This window comes from Anolis carolinensis, chromosome 6 (genome assembly GCF_035594765.1).
Source record: "Anolis carolinensis isolate JA03-04 chromosome 6, rAnoCar3.1.pri, whole genome shotgun sequence".
NCBI classification, from domain to species: domain Eukaryota; kingdom Metazoa; phylum Chordata; class Lepidosauria; order Squamata; family Dactyloidae; genus Anolis; species Anolis carolinensis.
In genome coordinates, this window is record NC_085846.1 from 116,161,952 (window position 1) to 116,188,770 (window position 26,819).

General features: G+C 45.8%; 1 protein-coding gene across 1 annotated transcript in view; it reads right to left on the reverse strand.

The window, feature by feature from the left end:
- Positions 1 to 26,464, reverse strand: part of myl3 (myosin light chain 3) — a 48,967-nt gene extending 22,503 nt beyond the window's left edge. Inside the window, exons 1-2 of the mRNA XM_003227069.4 lie at positions 26,208 to 26,464; positions 1,431 to 1,458 (exon numbers count right to left, since the gene is read on the reverse strand). Of these exons, the coding sequence (XP_003227117.1) occupies positions 1,431 to 1,458; positions 26,208 to 26,339 (160 nt within the window). The 5' untranslated portion in view covers positions 26,340 to 26,464. The remainder of the gene's footprint in view (positions 1 to 1,430; positions 1,459 to 26,207) is intronic.
- Between the last annotated feature and the right edge of the window lie 355 nt (positions 26,465 to 26,819).

The window sequence follows — 26,819 nt, forward strand, 5'->3', positions numbered from 1 at the left end:
CAAGCACGGGAAAGAAATTGAATACTTTTTTAACAATGCAACACATGGTAATTAAAGACAATGGGAAGGAATAACACCATAGCATAAAACATTCCTTCTAGCTGTGACAAAAACAATTAGCGTCACAGTCTTAAAAATAATAATACTAAGATCCTGGCAGCCCAAGGCAGGGATGTGAAGTCTCCACTTTTTCATCTTTGCAAGTGAAAGTGACTGATTGCAGAAGTTTCCTCCCTACTATCTTGAACAATGGAGCTCTCTCTGTGGTTCTCTCTCTGTATTCAGTGTCCAGGAGACGGTATTTGGGAGGACATTATATTGAGAAAAATTTCTTTTTGCCCAAGAACATTGATTTTTTGAGCCCCCAAAAGGGAAAAGCATACATACATAAGTTAGTTAACTTCAAAAGCCTTTGACAACACATTATGTTAGTTTCATGGCTGGAATCACTGGGTTGCTTTGAGTTTTCCAGGCTGTAGGGCCATGTTCCAGAAGCATTCTCCCCTGACGTTTCACCCACATACGTGGCAGGTATCCTCAGAGGACGTGAGGACTGCTGGAAACTAGGCAAGTGAGGTTTGTATATACAGTAGAGTCTCACTTATCCAACGTAAACGGGCCGGCAGAATGTTGGATAAGTGAATATGTTGGATAATAAGGAGAGATTAAGGAAAAGCCTATTAAACATTAAATTAGGTTATGATTTTACAAATTAAGCACCAAAACAGCATGTTATACAACAAATTTGACAGAAAAAGTAGTTCAATATGCAGTAATGTTATGTTGTAATTACTGTATTTACGAATTTAGCATAAAAATATCATGATGTATTGAAAACATTGACTACAAAAATGCGTTGGATAATCCAGAATGTTGGATAAGCGAGTGTTGGGTAAGTGAGACTCTACTGTATATGGAAGGTCCAGGGTGGGAGAAAGAACTCTTGTCTGTTTGAGGCAAGCGTGAATGTTGCCATTGGCCACCTTGATTGAGTAGCCTTGCAGCTTCAAAGCCTGGCTGCTTCCTGCCTGGGGAATCCGTCGTTGAGAGGTGTTAGCTAGCCCTGATTGTTTTCTGCAGCAAGCAGCCATTCTTTGAAGCTGCAAGGCCATTCAACGCTAATCAAGCTAGTCAATTGCAGGCAGGCAAGAGTTCTTTCTCCCACCTTGAACATTGAACAGATATATAAACCTCACTTGCTTTGTTTCCAACAGACCTCACAATCTCTGAGGATGTCTGCCATAGATGTGGGTGAAACAACAGGAGAGAATGCTTCTGGAACATGGCCATACAGTCCAGAAAACTCACAGCAATCCAGTAATCCAGAGGGGAAGGGGAAGAAGAGGAAGAAGAAGAGGAGAAAGAGATGTGGAGGAGGAGGAGATGACGAAGAAGGAGAGAGAGGGGAAGAGAGGAGAAACATCTCTTACCTGAAATCTGGTCATTAGTGAATTCAACCTGAAAGAGAATGTAAGAAAAGGTATTATTGCTAGAACGAATGAAGGCTCCTTGTACTCGGAGTCCCATGAAAGCAACAAGACCTGCTCATTTCCATACGCTGAAGCAATTCTGCTTCCATTTCTTTGGAATGGCTCAGTTACCCTTGAGGGTCTGCCAAATCTTGGGAAATCAAGCCTGTTCTTTGCAATGTTTTAAGTCTCAGGTTTGTGTTTAAATTAATTTTGCGTGGGTGCAGCAGCTTTCTCTTCAGCACTGGAATTAAAGGGAGATTTCGACTCTAAGCTGGAATGTGTCCAGATGAGGGCGACTAAAAGGAGCAAGGGTCTGGAGAACAAGCCCTATGAGGAGCGGCTTAAAGAGCTGGGCATGTTTAGACTGCAGAAGAGAAGGCGGAAAAGAGACATGACGAGGACCATGGATCAAGATGTGAGGGGAAGTCATAGGGAAGAGGAAGCAAGTTGTTTTCTGCTGCCCCGGAGACTAGGGGCCCTTCCATCCCAGAATATCAGGGCAGAAAATCCCACAATATCTGCTTTGAACTGGGTTATCTGAGTCCATGACACAGTGTGTTAAACTGCTGAGCTGCTGAAGTTGTGGACTGAAAGGTCACAGGTTTGAATCTAGGGAGCGGAGTGAGCACCCGCTATTAGCTCCAACTACTGCTAACCTAGGAGTTCGAAAACATGGAAATGTTATATATAGAATAGGAAATGCAAAGGCAAAGATGGAAGTCATTTTTATATGTACTCATAGTTTCCCCCCCCCCTCTTTTTGGCATTTTCCTTTTTATTTTTTTCTTATTTTTTCTTCTTATTTTTTCCCCATTTCCACAGTTTTTCTTTTTCATTTTTCTCTCTCTCTCTCAATATAGTCATTTCAGTTCTCTCCTTTTTTCTCTTTTTTTTCTTCACTTTCTGTTACCAAACATTGTTCTCACTCTTTTGTTGTATCTAATTACTTTATATTTCAATAAAAATTTATAAAAGAAAAAAGAAAACATGCAAATGTGAGTAGATCAATAGGTACCGCTCCGGCAGGAAGGTAACGGAGCTCCATGAAGTCATGCTGGCCATATGACCTTGGAGGTGTCTATGGACAACACTGGCTCTTTGGCTTAGAAATGGAGATGAGCACCAACCCCCAGAGTCGGACACGACTAGACTTAAAGTCAGGGGAAAACCTTTACAATTACCTAAGTGAGTCCACACTCAGATAATGTGGGATTGATATTCTGGGGTATAGAGATGTGTGGAAGGGCCCTGGGACACAATTGAACAACAGCTTCAAACTTCAGGAAAGGAGATTCCACCTGAACATGAGGAAGAACTTCCTAACTGTTAGAGAGAGCTGTTCAGCGGTGGAACTCTCTGCTGCAGAGTGTGGTGAAGGCTCCTTCTATGGATCTTAAGCAGAGGCTGGATGGCCATCTGTTGGGGGTTTTTTTGAATGTTATTTTCCTGCTTCTTGGCAAGAAACTCTAGGATTCCAACTCTAAGATTCTAGGATTCTTTGAGACCCTTATGACCAAGTTTGCCCAGGCCTGCTTAGATCCAGGTGACAGAAATCCAAAATACTCCAAAATCCACAATTATCCCCATGGATGGCTGGAACAGTGATGCCTTTCCTTTTTTAATGGTTCAATGTATACAAGCTTTGCATCATGCACAACATTATTACAAATATTGTTTATACAATGTCCTTATGGCGATGCGTACATGAAACACAAATGAATGTTATGTTTAGATTTGGGTCCCATCTCCAAGATATCTTATGACGTAGATGCAAATGTTCCAAATTCTGCAAAAAAAGGAATCCAAATTACTTCTGGTCCTGAGCATTTCAGGCAAGGGATGTTCAATGTGTATGTATTTAATCAAAGCTTTGAAGGAAAGAGCAAATGGTAGCCAAACAAACGGTAGCAGGTTTCACGTTTCAGAAATAACCGTGGAAAGGAAACCCTCCTCGGTTCTTTTTCCCGCTTGGACCAAAGCCAGGAACAACATTAGGAAAACAGAAATGGATTCTGGAGTTCCCAGAAGCAACTTTTCTCCAAACACGTTTTTGTAGGAGAGTTTAAAGAGTGTGTGGCGATGTATCCTGATTTTTTAGTGCTCTAAATGGAACCAACACTCAGTTTTTATCTATAGGACCATCGATTGTGAATTTTGATGGAGAACATGCCTCTCCATCCAAAGCATCGTCAATGGAGAATTGTATGCACATCATCCTGGCAGATAAATGAGATGGGTTTCTGGCAAGCGGCCGCAACAAGAAATGTAAAACATTTTTACAGACTGGTTGTTCCCCCGGCTAATGGACTGCCGAAACACGATCTCGGATTCCTTGAATGTGGCTTTAACAAGCTGCTATTTTGCCCTTCTCAACTTGTTCTCTGGGGTTTGCAATCGACTGGAAAAAAAAGAACCAGGGTGAGATGGTTGCGGGTTGCGATTTCGTAGTTGCATATTTGTATTAGTTTTGCAGAAGAAAGAGAAGAAGGAAAAAAGAGGGCTATCAGTACAAGATCATTAAGGAAGCTTCAAAATGTAAAGACGCAAGGCATCAGATGGAAGTCAGCTTTTATTTTCGCATAAGGGGTCGGGGATGTGTTTGCGTTACTGTTTATAATTGTGATATACATGCATATATTCATATATATATATATATATATATATATATATATATATATATATATATATATTAATGTGCTTGTGTATTCATTCATAAGATGTCTTAAGGAATCTGCTCTCATTTTATGTATTTACTATATACATACATACTAGGCTTGCTCAAATAATTCGTTTTCCCCGTTTACCGTTATTGATTCGTTATTTTCTATTGTTTTGAAGCAATATCGAACCTTGGTTGTCCACACGTCTGGATATTGCGGTTTCGAATCGCGAGAGGCCGTTTTTTCTAATTTCTTCTTTTTTTTCGTTAAGAAAAAAGAGCTTTTGCAAAGCACCCAAACTCCTTTCCTTTTGCCCCTCAGCCAATGGGAGGCTCAGCCAATGGGAGGGGGCGAGGGGGAAGGAGGCCGAGGAGGAGGAGGAAGACGGAGGGGGGAAATGGCCGCCGCCGCCGCCGCCTCGCCTCAGCTCAGTGCATTAATTAATTGGGCCTTAATGAGCCCCCTTCCAAGCCAAACCCACCAGAGAAACACCCTCAATGCAAACCTTGCAACGTCCTTCTCTCCTTCTTGGACACAAAGGCAAAGGGAGGAGGCACTTCGGGTTCCCAAGCGACCTGAAAAGAGCCATAGAGAAAGGGAGAGCCAGTGCGCATGCTCCACCCTCCAAGGCACACAAGGGGGGAGTTCGCATGGGAGCCGGAAGTGTTGGGGCCTCCGTCCCTCCCTTGCTTTTCCTCTTTGGTCTCCCTATCTTGAACACAGAACACGCATGAAAAAAAACACACCATAATTTCACAATATATAGTTTAAATAACAAAAGGAAGAGGAAGGAAGAGGCCCGGGATGCGAGGGGGTGTGGGCCAGGCCCGTCCTCGGCTGCTCCCAGGGGCCCAGATTCGCACCCTCCCTCCCCCCAATACAGGTCTCCAGTCCATACCACGCTACATGAACTTGAATGGATACTGTGGTTGTGTTGTCGAAAGCTTTCATGGCCGGGATCACACTGTTGTGGTATGTATTCCGGGCTCTATGGCCATGTGCCAGAAGCATTCTCTCCTGACGTTTCACCCACATCTGTGGCAGACATAGAGGTTTTGACGTCTGTGCGAAGCTAGGCAAGTGGGGTTTATATATCTGTGGAAGGTCCAGGGTGGGAGAAAGAACTCTTGTCTGTGGGAGGCAAGTGTGAATGCTGCAATTGGTCACCTTGATTAGCATTGAATAGCCTTGCAGCTTCAAAGCCTGGCTGCTTCCTACCTGGGGGAATCCTTTGTTGGGAGGTATTAGCTGGCCCTGATTGTTTCCTGTCTGGAATTCCCATTTTCTGGGTGTTTCTGGGAAGGTAATGGCACTCCATGTAGTCATGCCGGCCACATGACCTTGGAGGTGTCTATGGACAACACTGGCTCTTGGGCTTAGAAATGGAGATGAGCACCAACCCCCAGAGTCAGACATGACTGAACTTAACGTCAAGGGATACCTTTACCTTTACCTACACACACACACACACACACACACAAAAGCAGGGACTATATATATATATAATATATACACAATATATATCACACACACACCAATTTAACAAAGTTTCAGCCACAAAAACAAAGTTTCTGAAGTAGAACAATGACTTTCACAGTAAAGACAACCCAATTTAACAGGAAATAAGACTTTCAAACCAGGAACAGATTACTGCAATTATTAAAAAAAGGTTTATTATAAAAGCTATGAAAATTTGCCAAAAATCAGAGGATAAGGGAAACGTTCCACATTTTGGTGAGCTATCAGTGTTAAATGTGTTCTACCACTGTACCAAGTTTGAAGAAGATCACTCAAAAAATGAGGGCGGGAGAGCCCCCTAAGTCCCCCCCCCCTTGGGGCTGTTTTTGGGCCACCGCGCATGCACGTCCGCCATTAACGAATTAATTTCGAAAATAACGAATTTTCGTTAATTTCGAAAATTTTTGGGGGCCAAATTCGTTATTAGCAACAAAAACGAAAAACTGCCCCCTCTAGTTTTGAAACGAGTTTAGAATCAAATTTTTCATGGATCGATCAAGCCTAATACATACATATGCATATATATATATACCCACACACACACATATATAATATATTCTCATGTGTGTGTGTATATATGTGTGTGTGTGTGTGTGTGTGTGTGTGCTTGTGTATTCATTCATAAGATGTCTTAAGGAATCTGCTCTTATTTTATGTATTTACTATATATATATATATATATTAGGCTTGATCGATCCATGAAAAATTTGATTCTAAACTCGTTTCAAAACTAGAGGGGGCATTTTTTCGTTTTTGTTGCTAATAACGAATTTGGCCCCCAAAATTTTTCAAAATTAACGAAAATTCGTTATTTTCGAAATTAATTCGTTAATGGCGGACGCACATGCGCGGTGGCCCAAAAACAGCCCGAAGGGGGGGGACTTAGGGGGCTCTCCTGCCCTCATTTTTGGAGTGATCTTCTTCAAACTTGGTACAGTGGTAGAACACATTTAACACTGATAGCTCACCAAAATGTGGAACGTTTCTCTTATCCTCTGATTTTTGGCAAATTTTCATAGCTTTTATAATAAACCATTTTTTAATAATTGCAGAAATCTGTTCCTGGTTTGAAAGTCTTATTTCCTGTTAAATCGGGTTGTCTTTACTGTGAAAGTCATTGCTCTACTTCAGAAACTTTGTTTTTGTGGCTGAAACTTTGTTAAATTGGTGTAGTCCCCGGCTGAGACACAAGCAGCCCCGCTTGTGTTTGAGAGCGGTGAAGGGACAAAGGCACCCCCTTCTTTCCCCAAAAGGAGTTGTATTTTGTACAGGGAAGTATGGGATATGCAACTCTTTCCCAAACTTGGCTTAGGATTATCAGGAAGCGTCCCCGGCTGAGACACAAGCAGCCCCGCTTGTGTTTGAGACTGGGGAAGGGACAAAGGCACCCCCTCTTCTTTCCCCAAAAGGAGTTGTATTTTGTACAGGGAAGTATGGGATATGCAACTCTTTCCCAAACTTGGCTTAGGATTATCAGGAAGCGTCCCCGGCTGAGACACAAGCAGCCCCGCTTGTGTTTGAGACTGGGGAAGGGACAAAGGCACCCCCTCTTCTTTCCCCAAAAGGAGTTGTATTTTGTACAGGGAAGTATGGGATATGCAACTCTTTCCCAAACTTGGCTTAGGATTATCAGAAAGCGTCCCCGGCTGAGACACAAGCAGCCCCGCTTGTGTTTGAGAGCGGTGTAGGGACAAAGGCACCCCCTTCTTTCCCCAAAAGGAGTTGTATTTTGTACAGGGAAGTATGGGATATGCAACTCTTTCCCAAACTTGGCTTAGGATTATCAGGAAGCGTCCCCGGCTGAGACACAAGCAGCCCCGCTTGTGTTTGAGACTGGGGAAGGGACAAAGGCACCCCCTCTTCTTTCCCCAAAAGGAGTTGTATTTTGTACAGGGAAGTATGGGATATGCAACTCTTTCCCAAACTTGGCTTAGGATTATCAGGAAGCGTCCCCGGCTGAGACACAAGCAGCCCCGCTTGTGTTTGAGACTGGGGAAGGGACAAAGGCACCCCCTCTTCTTTCCCCAAAAGGAGTTGTATTTTGTACAGGGAAGTATGGGATATGCAACTCTTTCCCAAACTTGGCTTAGGATTATCAGGAAGCGTCCCCGGCTGAGACACAAGCAGCCCCGCTTGTGTTTGAGAGCGGTGAAGGGACAAAGGCACCCCCCCCTTCTTTCCCCAAAAGGAGTTGTATTTTGTACAGGGAAGTATGGGATATGCAACTCTTTCCCAAACTTGGCTTAGGATTATCAGGAAGCGTCCCCGGCTGAGACACAAGCAGCCCCGCTTGTGTTTGAGAGCGGTGTAGGGACAAAGGCACCCCCTTCTTTCCCCAAAAGGAGTTGTATTTTGTACAGGGAAGTATGGGATATGCAACTCTTTCCCAAACTTGGCTTAGGATTATCAGGAAGCGTCCCCGGCTGAGACACAAGCAGCCCCGCTTGTGTTTGAGACTGGGGAAGGGACAAAGGCACCCCCTCTTCTTTCCCCAAAAGGAGTTGTATTTTGTACAGGGAAGTATGGGATATGCAACTCTTTCCCAAACTTGGCTTAGGATTATCAGGAAGCGTCCCCGGCTGAGACACAAGCAGCCCCGCTTGTGTTTGAGACTGGGGAAGGGACAAAGGCACCCCCTCTTCTTTCCCCAAAAGGAGTTGTATTTTGTACAGGGAAGTATGGGATATGCAACTCTTTCCCAAACTTGGCTTAGGATTATCAGGAAGCGTCCCCGGCTGAGACACAAGCAGCCCCGCTTGTGTTTGAGACTGGGGAAGGGACAAAGGCACCCCCTCTTCTTTCCCCAAAAGGAGTTGTATTTTGTACAGGGAAGTATGGGATATGCAACTCTTTCCCAAACTTGGCTTAGGATTATCAGGAAGCGTCCCCGGCTGAGACACAAGCAGCCCCGCTTGTGTTTGAGAGCGGTGAAGGGACAAAGGCACCCCCCCCTTCTTTCCCCAAAAGGAGTTGTATTTTGTACAGGGAAGTATGGGATATGCAACTCTTTCCCAAACTTGGCTTAGGATTATCAGGAAGCGTCCCCGGCTGAGACACAAGCAGCCCCGCTTGTGTTTGAGAGCGGTGAAGGGACAAAGGCACCCCCTCTTCTTTCCCCAAAAGGAGTTGTATTTTGTACAGGGAAGTATGGGATATGCAACTCTTTCCCAAACTTGGCTTAGGATTATCAGGAAGCGTCCCCGGCTGAGACACAAGCAGCCCCGCTTGTGTTTGAGAGCGGTGTAGGGACAAAGGCACCCCCTCTTCTTTCCCCAAAAGGAGTTGTATTTTGTACAGGGAAGTATGGGATATGCAACTCTTTCCCAAACTTGGCTTAGGATTATCAGGAAGCGTCCCCGGCTGAGACACAAGCAGCCCCGCTTGTGTTTGAGACTGGGGAAGGGACAAAGGCACCCCCTCTTCTTTCCCCAAAAGGAGTTGTATTTTGTACAGGGAAGTATGGGATATGCAACTCTTTCCCAAACTTGGCTTAGGATTATCAGGAAGCGTCCCCGGCTGAGACACAAGCAGCCCCGCTTGTGTTTGAGAGCGGTGAAGGGACAAAGGCACCCCCCCCTTCTTTCCCCAAAAGGAGTTGTATTTTGTACAGGGAAGTATGGGATATGCAACTCTTTCCCAAACTTGGCTTAGGATTATCAGGAAGCGTCCCCGGCTGAGACACAAGCAGCCCCGCTTGTGTTTGAGAGCGGTGTAGGGACAAAGGCACCCCCTTCTTTCCCCAAAAGGAGTTGTATTTTGTACAGGGAAGTATGGGATATGCAACTCTTTCCCAAACTTGGCTTAGGATTATCAGGAAGCGTCCCCGGCTGAGACACAAGCAGCCCCGCTTGTGTTTGAGACTGGGGAAGGGACAAAGGCACCCCCTCTTCTTTCCCCAAAAGGAGTTGTATTTTGTACAGGGAAGTATGGGATATGCAACTCTTTCCCAAACTTGGCTTAGGATTATCAGGAAGCGTCCCCGGCTGAGACACAAGCAGCCCCGCTTGTGTTTGAGAGCGGTGAAGGGACAAAGGCACCCCCCCCCCTTCTTTCCCCAAAAGGAGTTGTATTTTGTACAGGGAAGTATGGGATATGCAACTCTTTCCCAAACTTGGCTTAGGATTATCAGGAAGCGTCCCCGGCTGAGACACAAGCAGCCCCGCTTGTGTTTGAGAGCGGTGAAGGGACAAAGGCACCCCCTCTTCTTTCCCCAAAAGGAGTTGTATTTTGTACAGGGAAGTATGGGATATGCAACTCTTTCCCAAACTTGGCTTAGGATTATCAGGAAGCGTCCCCGGCTGAGACACAAGCAGCCCCGCTTGTGTTTGAGACTGGGGAAGGGACAAAGGCACCCCCTCTTCTTTCCCCAAAAGGAGTTGTATTTTGTACAGGGATGTATGGGATATGCAACTCTTTCCCAAACTTGGCTTAGGATTATCAGGAAGCGTCCCCGGCTGAGACACAAGCAGCCCCGCTTGTGTTTGAGACTGGGGAAGGGACAAAGGCACCCCCTCTTCTTTCCCCAAAAGGAGTTGTATTTTGTACAGGGAAGTATGGGATATGCAACTCTTTCCCAAACTTGGCTTAGGATTATCAGGAAGCGTCCCCGGCTGAGACACAAGCAGCCCCGCTTGTGTTTGAGACTGGGGAAGGGACAAAGGCACCCCCTCTTCTTTCCCCAAAAGGAGTTGTATTTTGTACAGGGAAGTATGGGATATGCAACTCTTTCCCAAACTTGGCTTAGGATTATCAGAAAGCGTCCCCGGCTGAGACACAAGCAGCCCCGCTTGTGTTTGAGAGCGGTGTAGGGACAAAGGCACCCCCTTCTTTCCCCAAAAGGAGTTGTATTTTGTACAGGGAAGTATGGGATATGCAACTCTTTCCCAAACTTGGCTTAGGATTATCAGGAAGCGTCCCCGGCTGAGACACAAGCAGCCCCGCTTGTGTTTGAGACTGGGGAAGGGACAAAGGCACCCCCTCTTCTTTCCCCAAAAGGAGTTGTATTTTGTACAGGGAAGTATGGGATATGCAACTCTTTCCCAAACTTGGCTTAGGATTATCAGGAAGCGTCCCCGGCTGAGACACAAGCAGCCCCGCTTGTGTTTGAGACTGGGGAAGGGACAAAGGCACCCCCTCTTCTTTCCCCAAAAGGAGTTGTATTTTGTACAGGGAAGTATGGGATATGCAACTCTTTCCCAAACTTGGTTTAGGATTATCAGGAAGCGTCCCCGGCTGAGACACAAGCAGCCCCGCTTGTGTTTGAGAGCGGTGAAGGGACAAAGGCACCCCCCCCTTCTTTCCCCAAAAGGAGTTGTATTTTGTACAGGGAAGTATGGGATATGCAACTCTTTCCCAAACTTGGCTTAGGATTATCAGGAAGCGTCCCTGGCTGAGACACAAGCAGCCCCGCTTGTGTTTGAGAGCGGTGAAGGGACAAAGGCACCCCCCCCCCTTCTTTCCCCAAAAGGAGTTGTATTTTGTACAGGGAAGTATGGGATATGCAACTCTTTCCCAAACTTGGCTTAGGATTATCAGGAAGCGTCCCCGGCTGAGACACAAGCAGCCCCGCTTGTGTTTGAGAGCGGTGAAGGGACAAAGGCACCCCCCTCTTCTTTCCCCAAAAGGAGTTGTATTTTGTACAGGGAAGTATGGGATATGCAACTCTTTCCCAAACTTGGTTTAGGATTATCAGGAAGCGTCCCCGGCTGAGACACAAGCAGCCCCGCTTGTGTTTGAGAGCGGTGAAGGGACAAAGGCACCCCCTCTTCTTTCCCCAAAAGGAGTTGTATTTTGTACAGGGAAGTATGGGATATGCAACTCTTTCCCAAACTTGGCTTAGGATTATCAGAAAGCGTCCCCGGCTGAGACACAAGCAGCCCCGCTTGTGTTTGAGAGCGGTGAAGGGACAAAGGCACCCCCCCCTTCTTTCCCCAAAAGGAGTTGTATTTTGTACAGGGAAGTATGGGATATGCAACTCTTTCCCAAACTTGGCTTAGGATTATCAGGAAGCGTCCCCGGCTGAGACACAAGCAGCCCCGCTTGTGTTTGAGACTGGGGAAGGGACAAAGGCACCCCCTCTTCTTTCCCCAAAAGGAGTTGTATTGTGTACAGGGAAGTATGGGATATGCAACTCTTTCCCAAACTTGGTTTAGGATTATCAGGAAGCGTCCCCGGCTGAGACATAAGCAGCCCCGCTTGTGTTTGAGACTGGGGAAGGGACAAAGGCACCCCCTCTTCTTTCCCCAAAAGGAGTTGTATTTTGTACAGGGAAGTATGGGATATGCAACTCTTTCCCAAACTTGGTTTAGGATTATCAGGAAGCGTCCCCGGCTGAGACACAAGCAGCCCCGCTTGTGTTTGAGACTGGGGAAGGGACAAAGGCACCCCCTCTTCTTTCCCCAAAAGGAGTTGTATTTTGTACAGGGAAGTATGGGATATGCAACTCTTTCCCAAACTTGGCTTAGGATTATCAGGAAGCGTCCCCGGCTGAGACACAAGCAGCCCCGCTTGTGTTTGAGACTGGGGAAGGGACAAAGGCACCCCCTCTTCTTTCCCCAAAAGGAGTTGTATTTTGTACAGGGAAGTATGGGATATGCAACTCTTTCCCAAACTTGGTTTAGGATTATCAGGAAGCGTCCCCGGCTGAGACACAAGCAGCCCCGCTTGTGTTTGAGAGCGGTGAAGGGACAAAGGCACCCCCCCCCCTTCTTTCCCCAAAAGGAGTTGTATTTTGTACAGGGAAGTATGGGATATGCAACTCTTTCCCAAACTTGGCTTAGGATTATCAGGAAGCGTCCCCGGCTGAGACACAAGCAGCCCCGCTTGTGTTTGAGAGCGGTGAAGGGACAAAGGCACCCCCCCCCCTTCTTTCCCCAAAAGGAGTTGTATTTTGTACAGGGAAGTATGGGATATGCAACTCTTTCCCAAACTTGGCTTAGGATTATCAGGAAGCGTCCCCGGCTGAGACACAAGCAGCCCCGCTTGTGTTTGAGAGCGGTGAAGGGACAAAGGCACCCCCCTCTTCTTTCCCCAAAAGGAGTTGTATTTTGTACAGGGAAGTATGGGATATGCAACTCTTTCCCAAACTTGGTTTAGGATTATCAGGAAGCGTCCCCGGCTGAGACACAAGCAGCCCCGCTTGTGTTTGAGAGCGGTGAAGGGACAAAGGCACCCCCCCCTTCTTTCCCCAAAAGGAGTTGTATTTTGTACAGGGAAGTATGGGATATGCAACTCTTTCCCAAACTTGGCTTAGGATTATCAGGAAGCGTCCCCGGCTGAGACACAAGCAGCCCCGCTTGTGTTTGAGACTGGGGAAGGGACAAAGGCACCCCCTCTTCTTTCCCCAAAAGGAGTTGTATTTTGTACAGGGAAGTATGGGATATGCAACTCTTTCCCAAACTTGGTTTAGGATTATCAGGAAGCGTCCCCGGCTGAGACACAAGCAGCCCCGCTTGTGTTTGAGAGCGGTGAAGGGACAAAGGCACCCCCCCCCTTCTTTCCCCAAAAGGAGTTGTATTTTGTACAGGGAAGTATGGGATATGCAACTCTTTCCCAAACTTGGCTTAGGATTATCAGGAAGCGTCCCCGGCTGAGACACAAGCAGCCCCGCTTGTGTTTGAGAGCGGTGAAGGGACAAAGGCACCCCCCCCCCTCTTCTTTCCCCAAAAGGAGTTGTATTGTGTACAGGGAAGTATGGGATATGCAACTCTTTCCCAAACTTGGCTTAGGATTATCAGGAAGCGTCCCCGGCTGAGACACAAGCAGCCCCGCTTGTGTTTGAGACTGGGGAAGGGACAAAGGCACCCCCTCTTCTTTCCCCAAAAGGAGTTGTATTTTGTACAGGGAAGTATGGGATATGCAACTCTTTCCCAAACTTGGCTTAGGATTATCAGGAAGCGTCCCCGGCTGAGACACAAGCAGCCCCGCTTGTGTTTGAGAGCGGTGAAGGGACAAAGGCACCCCCCCCTTCTTTCCCCAAAAGGAGTTGTATTTTGTACAGGGAAGTATGGGATATGCAACTCTTTCCCAAACTTGGCTTAGGATTATCAGGAAGCGTCCCCGGCTGAGACACAAGCAGCCCCGCTTGTGTTTGAGACTGGGGAAGGGACAAAGGCACCCCCTCTTCTTTCCCCAAAAGGAGTTGTATTTTGTACAGGGAAGTATGGGATATGCAACTCTTTCCCAAACTTGGTTTAGGATTATCAGGAAGCGTCCCCGGCTGAGACACAAGCAGCCCCGCTTGTGTTTGAGAGCGGTGAAGGGACAAAGGCACCCCCCCCTTCTTTCCCCAAAAGGAGTTGTATTTTGTACAGGGAAGTATGGGATATGCAACTCTTTCCCAAACTTGGCTTAGGATTATCAGGAAGCGTCCCCGGCTGAGACACAAGCAGCCCCGCTTGTGTTTGAGAGCGGTGAAGGGACAAAGGCACCCCCCCCCCTTCTTTCCCCAAAAGGAGTTGTATTTTGTACAGGGAAGTATGGGATATGCAACTCTTTCCCAAACTTGGCTTAGGATTATCAGGAAGCGTCCCCGGCTGAGACACAAGCAGCCCCGCTTGTGTTTGAGAGCGGTGAAGGGACAAAGGCACCCCCCTCTTCTTTCCCCAAAAGGAGTTGTATTTTGTACAGGGAAGTATGGGATATGCAACTCTTTCCCAAACTTGGTTTAGGATTATCAGGAAGCGTCCCCGGCTGAGACACAAGCAGCCCCGCTTGTGTTTGAGAGCGGTGAAGGGACAAAGGCACCCCCCCCTTCTTTCCCCAAAAGGAGTTGTATTTTGTACAGGGAAGTATGGGATATGCAACTCTTTCCCAAACTTGGCTTAGGATTATCAGGAAGCGTCCCCGGCTGAGACACAAGCAGCCCCGCTTGTGTTTGAGACTGGGGAAGGGACAAAGGCACCCCCTCTTCTTTCCCCAAAAGGAGTTGTATTTTGTACAGGGAAGTATGGGATATGCAACTCTTTCCCAAACTTGGTTTAGGATTATCAGGAAGCGTCCCCGGCTGAGACACAAGCAGCCCCGCTTGTGTTTGAGAGCGGTGAAGGGACAAAGGCACCCCCCCCCCTTCTTTCCCCAAAAGGAGTTGTATTTTGTACAGGGAAGTATGGGATATGCAACTCTTTCCCAAACTTGGCTTAGGATTATCAGGAAGCGTCCCCGGCTGAGACACAAGCAGCCCCGCTTGTGTTTGAGAGCGGTGAAGGGACAAAGGCACCCCCCCCCCCCCTCTTCTTTCCCCAAAAGGAGTTGTATTGTGTACAGGGAAGTATGGGATATGCAACTCTTTCCCAAACTTGGCTTAGGATTATCAGGAAGCGTCCCCGGCTGAGACACAAGCAGCCCCGCTTGTGTTTGAGACTGGGGAAGGGACAAAGGCACCCCCTCTTCTTTCCCCAAAAGGAGTTGTATTTTGTACAGGGAAGTATGGGATATGCAACTCTTTCCCAAACTTGGCTTAGGATTATCAGGAAGCGTCCCCGGCTGAGACACAAGCAGCCCCGCTTGTGTTTGAGACTGGGGAAGGGACAAAGGCACCCCCTCTTCTTTCCCCAAAAGGAGTTGTATTTTGTACAGGGAAGTATGGGATATGCAACTCTTTCCCAAACTTGGTTTAGGATTATCAGGAAGCGTCCCCGGCTGAGACACAAGCAGCCCCGCTTGTGTTTGAGAGCGGTGAAGGGACAAAGGCACCCCCCCCTTCTTTCCCCAAAAGGAGTTGTATTTTGTACAGGGAAGTATGGGATATGCAACTCTTTCCCAAACTTGGCTTAGGATTATCAGGAAGCGTCCCCGGCTGAGACACAAGCAGCCCCGCTTGTGTTTGAGAGCGGTGAAGGGACAAAGGCACCCCCCCCCCTTCTTTCCCCAAAAGGAGTTGTATTTTGTACAGGGAAGTATGGGATATGCAACTCTTTCCCAAACTTGGTTTAGGATTATCAGGAAGCGTCCCCGGCTGAGACACAAGCAGCCCCGCTTGTGTTTGAGAGCGGTGAAGGGACAAAGGCACCCCCCCCCTCTTCTTTCCCCAAAAGGAGTTGTATTGTGTACAGGGAAGTATGGGATATGCAACTCTTTCCCAAACTTGGCTTAGGATTATCAGGAAGCGTCCCCGGCTGAGACACAAGCAGCCCCGCTTGTGTTTGAGAGCGGTGAAGGGACAAAGGCACCCCCTCTTCTTTCCCCAAAAGGAGTTGTATTTTGTACAGGGAAGTATGGGATATGCAACTCTTTCCCAAACTTGGCTTAGGATTATCAGGAAGCGTCCCCGGCTGAGACACAAGCAGCCCCGCTTGTGTTTGAGACTGGGGAAGGGACAAAGGCACCCCCTCTTCTTTCCCCAAAAGGAGTTGTATTTTGTACAGGGAAGTATGGGATATGCAACTCTTTCCCAAACTTGGCTTAGGATTATCAGGAAGCGTCCCCGGCTGAGACACAAGCAGCCCCGCTTGTGTTTGAGACTGGGGAAGGGACAAAGGCACCCCCTCTTCTTTCCCCAAAAGGAGTTGTATTTTGTACAGGGAAGTATGGGATATGCAACTCTTTCCCAAACTTGGCTTAGGATTATCAGGAAGCGTCCCCGGCTGAGACACAAGCAGCCCCGCTTGTGTTTGAGAGCGGTGAAGGGACAAAGGCACCCCCCCTTCTTTCCCCAAAAGGAGTTGTATTTTGTACAGGGAAGTATGGGATATGCAACTCTTTCCCAAACTTGGTTTAGGATTATCAGAAAGCGTCCCTGGCTCGGATCCCTTGTTTCCAAAAACACTTTTGCGTGGAAAAAAGAAAGGAGAAAGCCCACCCCGCCCGCAAGGAAAAAAACACCCACAGGACAGCCCTTTGCAAAAACAAAAGAAAAAGAAAGACCCAACTAACACACACCACCCAAACTGAGCCAGCCACCCCACCTTTTCTCCCGGTCTTCACACAGCCATGCTGTGACGCAGCAATCTTTCCTGCCTGCCAGTGCCTGCACCAAAATCTCCCTTCCACCCTCTCCAAAATTCCCAGTGCGACTGAGCCACGAGGCGTGTGCACGCTCAGGACGTCCTACCAGCCCCTCCCCCTGGTTAAACGTGCTCTCTGATTGGCTACAAGGTGCAAACAACACACTAGATTGCCCCAGTGGACTTAAACAAGTTTGGATGATTTGCCAAAGCATTTTTTAAAAACGAAAAAAAAGGCGCCATAACGGAAAACGGCCAATCGCGGTTCGAAACCGCGATATCCAGGCGTGTGGACAACCAAGGTTCGATATTGCTTCAAAACAAACGAAAATAACGAATCAATAACGGTAAACGGGGAAAACGAATTATTTGAGCAAGCCTAATATATACACACACACACATACATACATATGCATACACACACACACACACACACACATATATATTCTCGCGTGCGCGCACGCGCGCGTGTGTGTGTGTGTATGTGTGTGTATATATATATATATATATATATATATATATATATATATATATATGCTTTGCCCGGCCACGCGTTGCTGTGGCTTATGGGAATCCTTTGTTGGCCAGGTGGAATAGCAGTGAATAGCCTTGCAGCCTCAAAGCCTGGCTGTTTTCTGGAGTAGCTGGAGCTTTTTGTTGTATGAACGTAGAGGCATGGATGAGGGGTTATGCTGCCAAGTTTAGTGTTTCTGAAATGTGTAGTTTTGTTGTTTTGTCCTAGGCCGAAATTTCATTACCCTTTTATATATATAGATATAAATGTGCTTGTGTATTCATTCATAAGATCCCTTAAGGAATCTGCTCTTATTTTATGTATTTCACACACACACACATATATACACACACATACACATATATCATCTCTTTCTCTTTTTTGTATTGTTTCTTTTCTTTTTTTTACTATTTTTATTTTTATAATAATACTATTATTTTCCTTCTCCCCATCCCTCTCTTTTTTTAGGTCACTTGGGTCGGCACTAAGTTTGTTTGGTTGTTATATAATATGTAGTCTTGTCTGTTTCATTGGCATTATGTTTGTGTATCACAACTTTAGAAAAACACTAATAAAGACATTTAACAGAAAAGAAGAGGAAGAAGAAGAAGAAAGGGAGGAAGAAAAAGAAGAGGGGAAGAAGATAAAGAAGAGGAGGAGAAAGAGAGAAGGAGGAAAGAAGTGAAAGAGGAGCAGGAAGGGAGAGAAGCGGAATAAATTACTAGCTTTGACCCTGAGCAAAAGTGGCATGCGATCGAATCATAGAATCATAGAGTTGGAAGAGATCTCATGGGCCATCCAGTCCAACCCCCTGCCGAGAAACAGGAAATTGCATTCAAAGCACCCCCAACAGATGGCCATCCAGCTTCTGCTTAAACGCCTCCAGAGAAGAAGCCTCCACCACACTCTGAGGCAGAGAGTTCCAGTGCTGAACTATCTTGCAACGTATTGCAGTACGACCCACATTTCCCAGATTTTGCCTGGATAGGAGAAACTATCGTGTTTCTCTGAAAATAAGACACTGTCTAATATTTATTTTTCCTCAAGAAGGCACACTATGGCTTATTTTCAGGGGATGTATTATTTTTATATCCATGCCCAGTACTCAGGCGCTCAGACGGCATGATGGCAAGAACCCTCCCTCCATCCAGAGGGGGCTGCGGCTCCTGCGAGGTAGGGAAAGGTAGGAAAATGATCAAGAGCCTGGAGAACAAGCCCTATGAGGAGCGGCTTAAAGAGCTGGGCATGTTTAGCCTGCAGAAGAGAAGGCTGAGAGGAGACATGATAGCCATGGACAAATACGTGAAGGGAAGTCATAGGGAGGAGGGAGGGAGCTTGTTTTCTGCTGCCCTGCAGACTAGGACGCGGAACAATGGCTTCAAACTACAGGAAAGAAAGGAGATTCCACCTGAACATCAGGAAGAACTTCCTCACTGTGAGAAGGGCTGTTCAGCAGTGGAACTCTCTGCCTCAGAGTGTGGTGGAGGCTCCTTCTTTGGGGGCTTTTAAGCAGAGGCTGAATGGCCATCTGTCGGGGGTGCTTTGAATGTCATCTTCCTGCTTCTTGACAGAATGGGGTTGGACTGGATGGCCCATGGGGTCTCTTCCAACTCTATGATTCTATCATAGTGCCCAAGCCCTGTGGCAGAGGAAAGGGACGGAAACTTTATTTACTTCGATACACTGCATCAGTTTCACTATGTCTTATTTTCGGGGTCTGACTTATATTGTGCAAATGCTTAGAAGTCCTGCTATTTATTTATTTATTTATTTATTTATTATTTACAGTATTTATATTCCGCCCTTCTCACCCCGACGGGGACTCAGGGCGGATCGCATTACACATATAAGGCAAACATTCAATGCCTTTAACATAGAACAAAGACAAGACAAACATGGGGCTCCAAGCTGGCCTCGAACTCATGACCTCTTGGTCAGAGTGATTTGTTGCAGCTGGTTGCTCAACAGCCTGCGCCACAGCCCAGCCCCATGCTACAGCTTATTTTATGAGTATGTCTTATTTTCAAGGAAACACGGTAGTGAATTCTATAGAAATGAAAGAGCTCTGGTCCAAAAATCGCCATAGGGTTGCATTACAGGACCTAGAACATACATATGTGGTTGGAGGAATACAAATGAAACCATGCAAGAAAGCCATGGATCATAGCAATCCCTATGGCTAAATGATCAGTTTTCTCCATAAATGATCACTCTGTAGGACCCAGAGTGGCATTCTTTGCTAGGTCCTCTCAGGAGAGAGATCGGGTGGAAGGATGCTATAGAATCACTAGGGGAACCTAGAACATGTGTAGAGAAGATATTTGCCTTCTTATTTATTTATTTATTTATTTATTTTATTTTATTTTATTTACAGCATTTATATTCCGCCCTTCTTTCTCACCCCGAAGGGGACTCAGGGCGGATCACATTACACATATAGGCAAACATTCAATGCCTTTTAACATAGAACAAAGACAAGACAAACATAGGCTCTGAGCCGGGCCTCGAACTCATGACCTCCTGGTCAGAGTGATTCATTGCAGTTAATTGCAGCTGGCTTGCTCTCCCGCCTGCGCCACAGCCCGGGCCTTCTTGCCTTGCTTTCTCCTTCCTTTCCCTCCAAGTTTGCCTGCTCATCCTTATTACTGCCCCTTTTCTTTGTTTCTACCCCTTCTCTATCTATACCAGGCATGGGCAAACTTGGGCCCTCCGGGTGTTTTGGACTCCAACTCCCACAATTCCTAACAGCCTACCAGCTGTTAGGAATTGTGGGAGTGAGGTCCAAAACACCCGGAGGGCCCAAGTTTGCCCATGCCTGTTCCATACTGTAGAATGAATGCAGTTTGACTCTGCTTTGACTGCCATGGCTCAATGTTATGAAATCATGGGAGTTGGAGTGTCACTCATGAGCCTTTTTTGTCATTGATTCCATAGCATTGAGCTGTGGCAGTTAAAGTGGGGCCACACTGCATTCATTCTACAGTGTAGATCAGGGGTCCCCAAACTAATGCCCGGGGGCCGGATGCGGCCCTCCAAAGTCATTGACCTGGCCCCTGTCCTAAACTTTAGAATTAAGGTTGACCGAAGTCTACCTGGTCTTTGGAGGTCTCTTTGATTACCTATGATCTTATGAGATCATCTAGATGGTCTTTGAAAGTCTCTTTGCTTAGTTACAACCTTATGAGACCATCTAGATGACTTTTGGAGGTCTCTTTGCTTACCTATGGTCTTATGAAACCATCTAGATGGTCTTTGAGGTCCCTTTCCTCATCTGTGGTCTTCTGGTGGCCTGATGAGATCATCTAGATGGCCTTTGAGGGTCCCTTTTCTTACCTATGGTCTTATGAGACCACCTAGATGGTCTTTGGAGGTCTCTTTGCTTACCTATGGCCTTATGAGATCGTCTAGATCAGGGGTCCCCAAATTAAGATCCATGGGCCTGGCCTCTGTCCTAAACTTTAGACTTAGGGTTGACCTAACTCTGAAATGACTTGAAGGCACACAACAACGACAATCCTGATTTTGGACTATTTCATCATAGTCCGTCCCGCCAACAGTCTGAGGGAGCACGAACTGGCCCTCCACTTAAAAAGTTTGAGGACCCTTGGTGTAGATAGATATCCTCTTGATCCCATTGTGTGTTATGAATTGAATCTCTTTCTCAGACACTAGAGCCAGGATTTCATGGAGCATCATCCAGCAGAACTTGCAAAGAAACAGCAATACGACCAGAGCTATTGTCAGCCCAGAAAACTGCTATTGGGAGATCCCTAAGAATCGGATATCCAGCTGGTGAGAGCGAAAGGAGGAAAAGATGTGTGAGGGAGCACATACATTTGGAGTGAATAATGCATTATAAACACCGGGATGAAGGCAGGGATAAAATTAAACACCCAAATGGATGCGTGCCCAGGAATTGTCACATAATAAGCCCTGCCTTGTTGGCCTTTCCCGAGACCGGCTTATGTTCTGAATTTAAGCCCGGAGGGAAAGCTCAGCCAAAATCCTCCCAATCAATTCGGCATCAAGAAAGAATGGAGTCTGTAACCTTCATAAATCAATCCATTAAACCAAAGTACAATCGTTGGTTTCCTCTTTGTATTATTCCTGGTCTGGAGCATTGGGCATTCTGGTTTTCCTGGTGCAGCCTTCCAGATGGGGTGGACATGCAACTCCCAGTAGTCCCAGCTCCCATAGTTAGTGGTGAAGGATGCTGGGAGTTGCAATCCATGAACATCCCAAACAATAAGACTTTGCAGCTGCGAGGCTATTCAGTACTAATCAAGCTTGCCAATTGCAACATTCACACTTGCTTCAAGCAGACAAGGGTTCTTTCTCCCACCATACACATTATTTCACAGATATATACACACTCCACTTGCCTCATTTCCAACTAATCTCTGAGGATGCTTGCCACAGATGCAGGAAAAACATCAGGAAAGAATGCTGCTGGAACATGGCCATACAGCCCGAAAAATTCACAACAACCCAGTGATTCCGACCATGAAAGCCTTCAATAACACAATATACAATAACAAAATGGTTATTGTCTAATGGTTCTAGACTCCTCATTAGGTTAGTAAACTCAGGAGGCACTACTTAGCTACATAACTAAGGTAGTTACATAACTACTGACTGGCAAGTCCAGATTGGGAGACACTACTTAACTGCATAAATAATGTAGTTGCATTAGTACCTTAGCTACGTAGCTAAGTAGTGTCTCCTGTAATAGACATTCCAATCTGGATTTACTAATGATCTTAGTTAAGTCTCTTGGCTTGATCATCCCAATCTGGATTTACAAACTACTTTAGTTACATAGGTTCATAGAATGTCCCTGCCTGACCATCTCATTCTAGACTTTCCAACTGTCTTAGTTACATCTGACCATTCAAATCTGGATTTACCAGGAAGCTGCTGCTGCGAGCAACTAGGATCTGTTCTTCTGCTCGCTGGAACCCAGTGCAACAATGTTTCCACCTTTGTCTTGCAAGCACTCTTTGGTGCTACAGTTCAAAGCAAATTGGCAGGTGGAATTTTTTCTCCCACCAGAGATCACTGGCAGAATCAGGGCACGAACCTGTTGGTTGTATTCAAATCAGCAGGAGAACAGATCCTTGTGACTTGCAGTGGCTGCTTTCTAGTAAATCTGGACTGAAGGACATTCACAATCCTTACATATTCTCTATTATCATTTTTTATGTATTGTGATTTTAACGTGAGAGTTAACGTGATTCACCCAGTGGGTTTCCAAAGCTGAACACAAATCCAAATGCAGGTTTTCCAGATTCAAAGTCCAACACTCAAACTACTTACACCATACTAGCTTTGTATATATTCCCAATTCTATTGACTACATATAAACCAATCACAAATGCATAATTGCAGGCTGCACATATGTAATCATGATCATGAAATTTGTATTTGATATGGAAACATTTTTAGAAAACTGTTTGTAGGGGGATATCTACACTTTGGGATTGATGTAGTTTGACACTACTTTAGGTAAAGGTAAAGGTTTTCCCCTGACATTAAATCCAGTTGTGACCGACTCTGAGGGTTGGTGCTCATCTCCATTTCTAAGCCAAAGAGCCAGCGTTGTCCATAGACACCTCCAAGATCATGTGGCCGGCATGACTGCATGAAGCGCCATTACCTTCCCATCTGAGTGGTACCTATTGATCTACCCACATTTGCATGTTTTCAAACTGCTCGGTTGGCAGAAGCTGGGGCTAACAGCGGGTGCTCACCCCGCTCCCTGGATTTGAACCAGTGACCTTTTGGTTTTCAAGTTCAGCAGCACAGCGCTTTAACACACTGCGCCAGCCCTGATTTAAGACCATGGTATCCTGGGATTTGTCGTTTGGTGACGCACCAGCCTTCTTTGGCAGTGAAAGCAAACAGCCTTGTCAAACTTCAACTCCCATGATTTCATAGGATTGAACCATGGCAGTCAAAGTGGTGTCAAACTGCATTCATTCTACAGTGTAGATGCACCTTGGGACATCTGCAGAAGCTGAAGAAACACAATTGGATTTAAAGGGGACCCTCCCCATCTCCTTTCCTTTGGTAGGGAGATGAAGGCATGAAGTTCGTTTCTTTTTGTCTCAGAGGCAAACAGCTGCAAAGGGGAACGGGCCTGGATCCAAGAGGGAGAAACAATGTGGCTGCTCTCAACAAATGCGCAGTTCTATTTTGGACCGTGACAAAAGCCGAAGAAAATTCAACAGCGGGCAGGTAAACAGAAAAGGAGACGGGCGCAGTTGCTTGGCTATTAAAAGCTTGAATCCCTGGACCATTGCCGTCGTTTTCCTCGGTCTGTGCCCCGAACCCTGACCCTCATGCGGGCAATGAACACAATGTCCCTCCGGAGCGGCATTCCTTACATTACATAAAGACAAGGGGGAAATGAGCAGGTGGGAAGACACTGTGGCATCTCAGGGTGCATCTGCACTGCAGAATGAGCCTAGTTTGATAACACTTTAAATGCAATGGCTCAAAAGTTGTGGAAGCATAGGAGGAAGAGTTTGGTGACATCCCAACGTGATTTAGCAGAGAAGGATTCCATAGCATTGAGCCATGATGGTTCAAGTGGTATCAAACTATTCATTCGACAATGTAGATGCGCCTAAAGTTGTGCCTGCTTTTGTCCTCAAAGAGAGAAAAGAGATGGCTTTGATCCAGCTGCATGGTTTATGCAATGTAAATAGAACCAAGGCCCCATGTAAGCCGCCCCGAGTCCCTTCGGGGAGATGGGACGGGGTATAAAAATAAAGTTATTATTATTATTATTATTATTATTATTATTATTATTATTATTATTATTATTATTAACCAAGAATTCAGCTTCTCTGGCCCGGGCTGTGGCGCAGGCGGGAGAGCAAGCCAGCTGCAATTAACTGCAATGAATCACTCTGACCAGGAGGTCATGAGTTCGAGGCCCCTCGGAGCCTATGTTTGTTTGTCTTTGTTCTATGTTAAAAGGCATTGAATGTTTGCCTATATGTGTAATGTGATCCGCCCTGAGTCCCCTTCGGGGTGAGAAGGGCGGAATATAAATGCTGTAAATAAAATAAAATAATAAATATTGCCTTCCTCCACTGGCAAGTGCAGTAGAGTCTCACTTATCCAACATTCGCTTATCCAACATTCTGGATTATCCAACACATTTTTGTAGTCAATGTTTTCAATACATCGTGATATTTTGGTGCTAAATTCATAAATACAGTAATTACTACATAACATTACTGCATATTTGTTGCATAATATGATGTCTTGGTGCTTAATTTGTAAAATCATAACCTAATTTGATGTTTAATAGGCTTTTCCTTAACCCCTCCTTATTATCCAACATATTCGCCTATCCAACGTTCTGCCTCCTCGTTTATGTTGGATAAGTGAGACTCTACTATTAGATATCCCTCATGGATAAGTCTAGACACTTTAGTTAAAAGAAAATCTGGATTTATTTATCCATGGTTCAGTTTGTAACTACTGGATGTTAATTATTATTTGCCTGGCCTTTTTGAATGTCAATTCATGAAAATGGCAAGTGGTTGGCCATCCATGACAGCACTGGTGCGTTCCCTTATCTGTGGAATGAACCTTGACTTATCAAAATCCATAATTTTGACCCCCCCAAACCTATTCTCAACTTATATATATAAGGTAGACGTATACAAGGTGTAGACCTGTATGTGAGTTAGACTTATACATGAGTTAGATCTATCCAAGAATTAGATTTATACATGAGTTAGATGTATTCATGAGTAGATATCACAGTGGCCAACACACATTTTGTTGCTTCAAATTTTATCCCTGTTTCTGAGTATATCCAACCTGCTGATTCCAAAAATGACACCAGTTTTTCCCCTAACACAGAGAACATATGCCATTACCAGTCACCATCTGCTTGACCATAGAAAACTATGATAAGTGTAACTAAGAAACTAGATGAGGTCTATCCAATGCAATTTTCTGAATCAGCAACCCAAAAAACTTCAGGAACAGGTCTAAAAACCATGATGGTTGTTGTTGTGGTTGTTGTTGTTGTTGTTGTTGTTGTTGTTGTTGTTTGTCTGTGTAGTAAGTGCCCACAATTGGGGATTGCAACAAGGAAAACAGTGTTTTGGGACAGAGGAGAAATGGCATATTTTGTTCCAGTGGGATGTCATAATTTATCCCCTCAATGCAGGGTCTTGACTAGGCATTTTCATAATTTTTAAATACAGTAGAGTCTCACTTATTCAAGCTAAACGGGCTGGCAGAAGCTTGGATAAGCGAATATCTTGGATAATAAGGAGGGATTCAGGAAAAGCCGATTAAACATCAAATTAGGTAATCATTATACAAATTAAGCACCAAAACATCATGTTATACAACAAATTTGACAGAAAAAGTAGTTCAATATGCAGTAATGTTATGTTGTAATTACTGTATTTACGAATTTAGCACCAAAATATCACGATATATTGAAAACATTGACTACAGAAATGGCTTGGATAATTCAGAAGCTTGGATAAGTGAGGCTTGGATAAGTGAGACTCTACTGTAGTAGAGAGTTCTGCAAATATTTGCAAACCTCCCTACTATTTAAAATCTGATTTGCATGGAAAAGAACAGTTCGGAGAGTCCAGAAGTGTTGGCAGGACCACATCTTGACCAACTACCATAGTTCTAAAGGAGGACATCCAATTAGGGGTTTTTTTTGTGTGTGTCAGGAGTGACTTGAGAAACTGCAAGTTGCTTCTGGTGTGAGAGAATTGGCTGTCTGCAAGGACGTTGCCCAGGAGGCACCCAGATGTATTGATGTTTTACCATCCTTGTGGGAAGCTTCTCTCATGTCCCCGTATGGGGAGCTGAGGCTGACAGAAGAAGCTCATTGTGCTCTCCCTAGATTCGAACCAGGTCTGCAACCCAACCTTCAGGTCAGCAGTCGTGCCGGCACAAGGGTTTAACCCATTGCGCCACTGGTGACTTGAAGGAACAAACTTGAAACATCACAGAATCATAGACTTGGAGGAGACCACAAAATTCATCCCACAACAATAAAGCACAAAAGGAAAAGTCCCGACCCTTTGATAAATAAAAGAACACTCACTTTGATGTTAGCTGGGTTGAATTCGACTTCCTTGCGAGCTTCCGGCTCAGGCGGAGGGGCAGCTTTGGCGGCAGCCTTGGACTCGTCCTTTTTCGGTTCCGCTTTCTTAGGCTCTGGCTTTTTGGGTGGCATTTTGGTGAGTGAGGGCCCCAAAGCAAAGGATGGGATCGGCACTCAGGGAGATGAAGAAGAGCACACAAGTCCCCTTCCCAGAGGTCTTTATCCTCCGCGCGGTCCTCAAATGTCACACATTGTATCCCTTGGTCTTCCCCTCCCACTTTGTCCCCCCCAAACCAGTCGTACATACCAGTGCTCACAATAGGGCCGTTGCTATAAAAGGAGAAGACATTTGGCCTGGCTATTTTGAAGCGGCCGCTTATGGCATTGTTCGGAATGGGTGCCAAAATAGACAGAGGGTCGGGGGTATCGGGTATGGGGGTCAAAATTACCCGTCTCGATGGGGAGGCCTCCGTAGATGCAAGAGGCAGGACAACCAGCCAACTGCAGGCTGCCATGGATCCATTTCATGCCCAGAGATGACAGAGCCTTTGGCAGGGCTTCGGCAGGAGACAATGCGTCTAAAATAAATGAGCTGTGTAAGCTTCTTCTTCT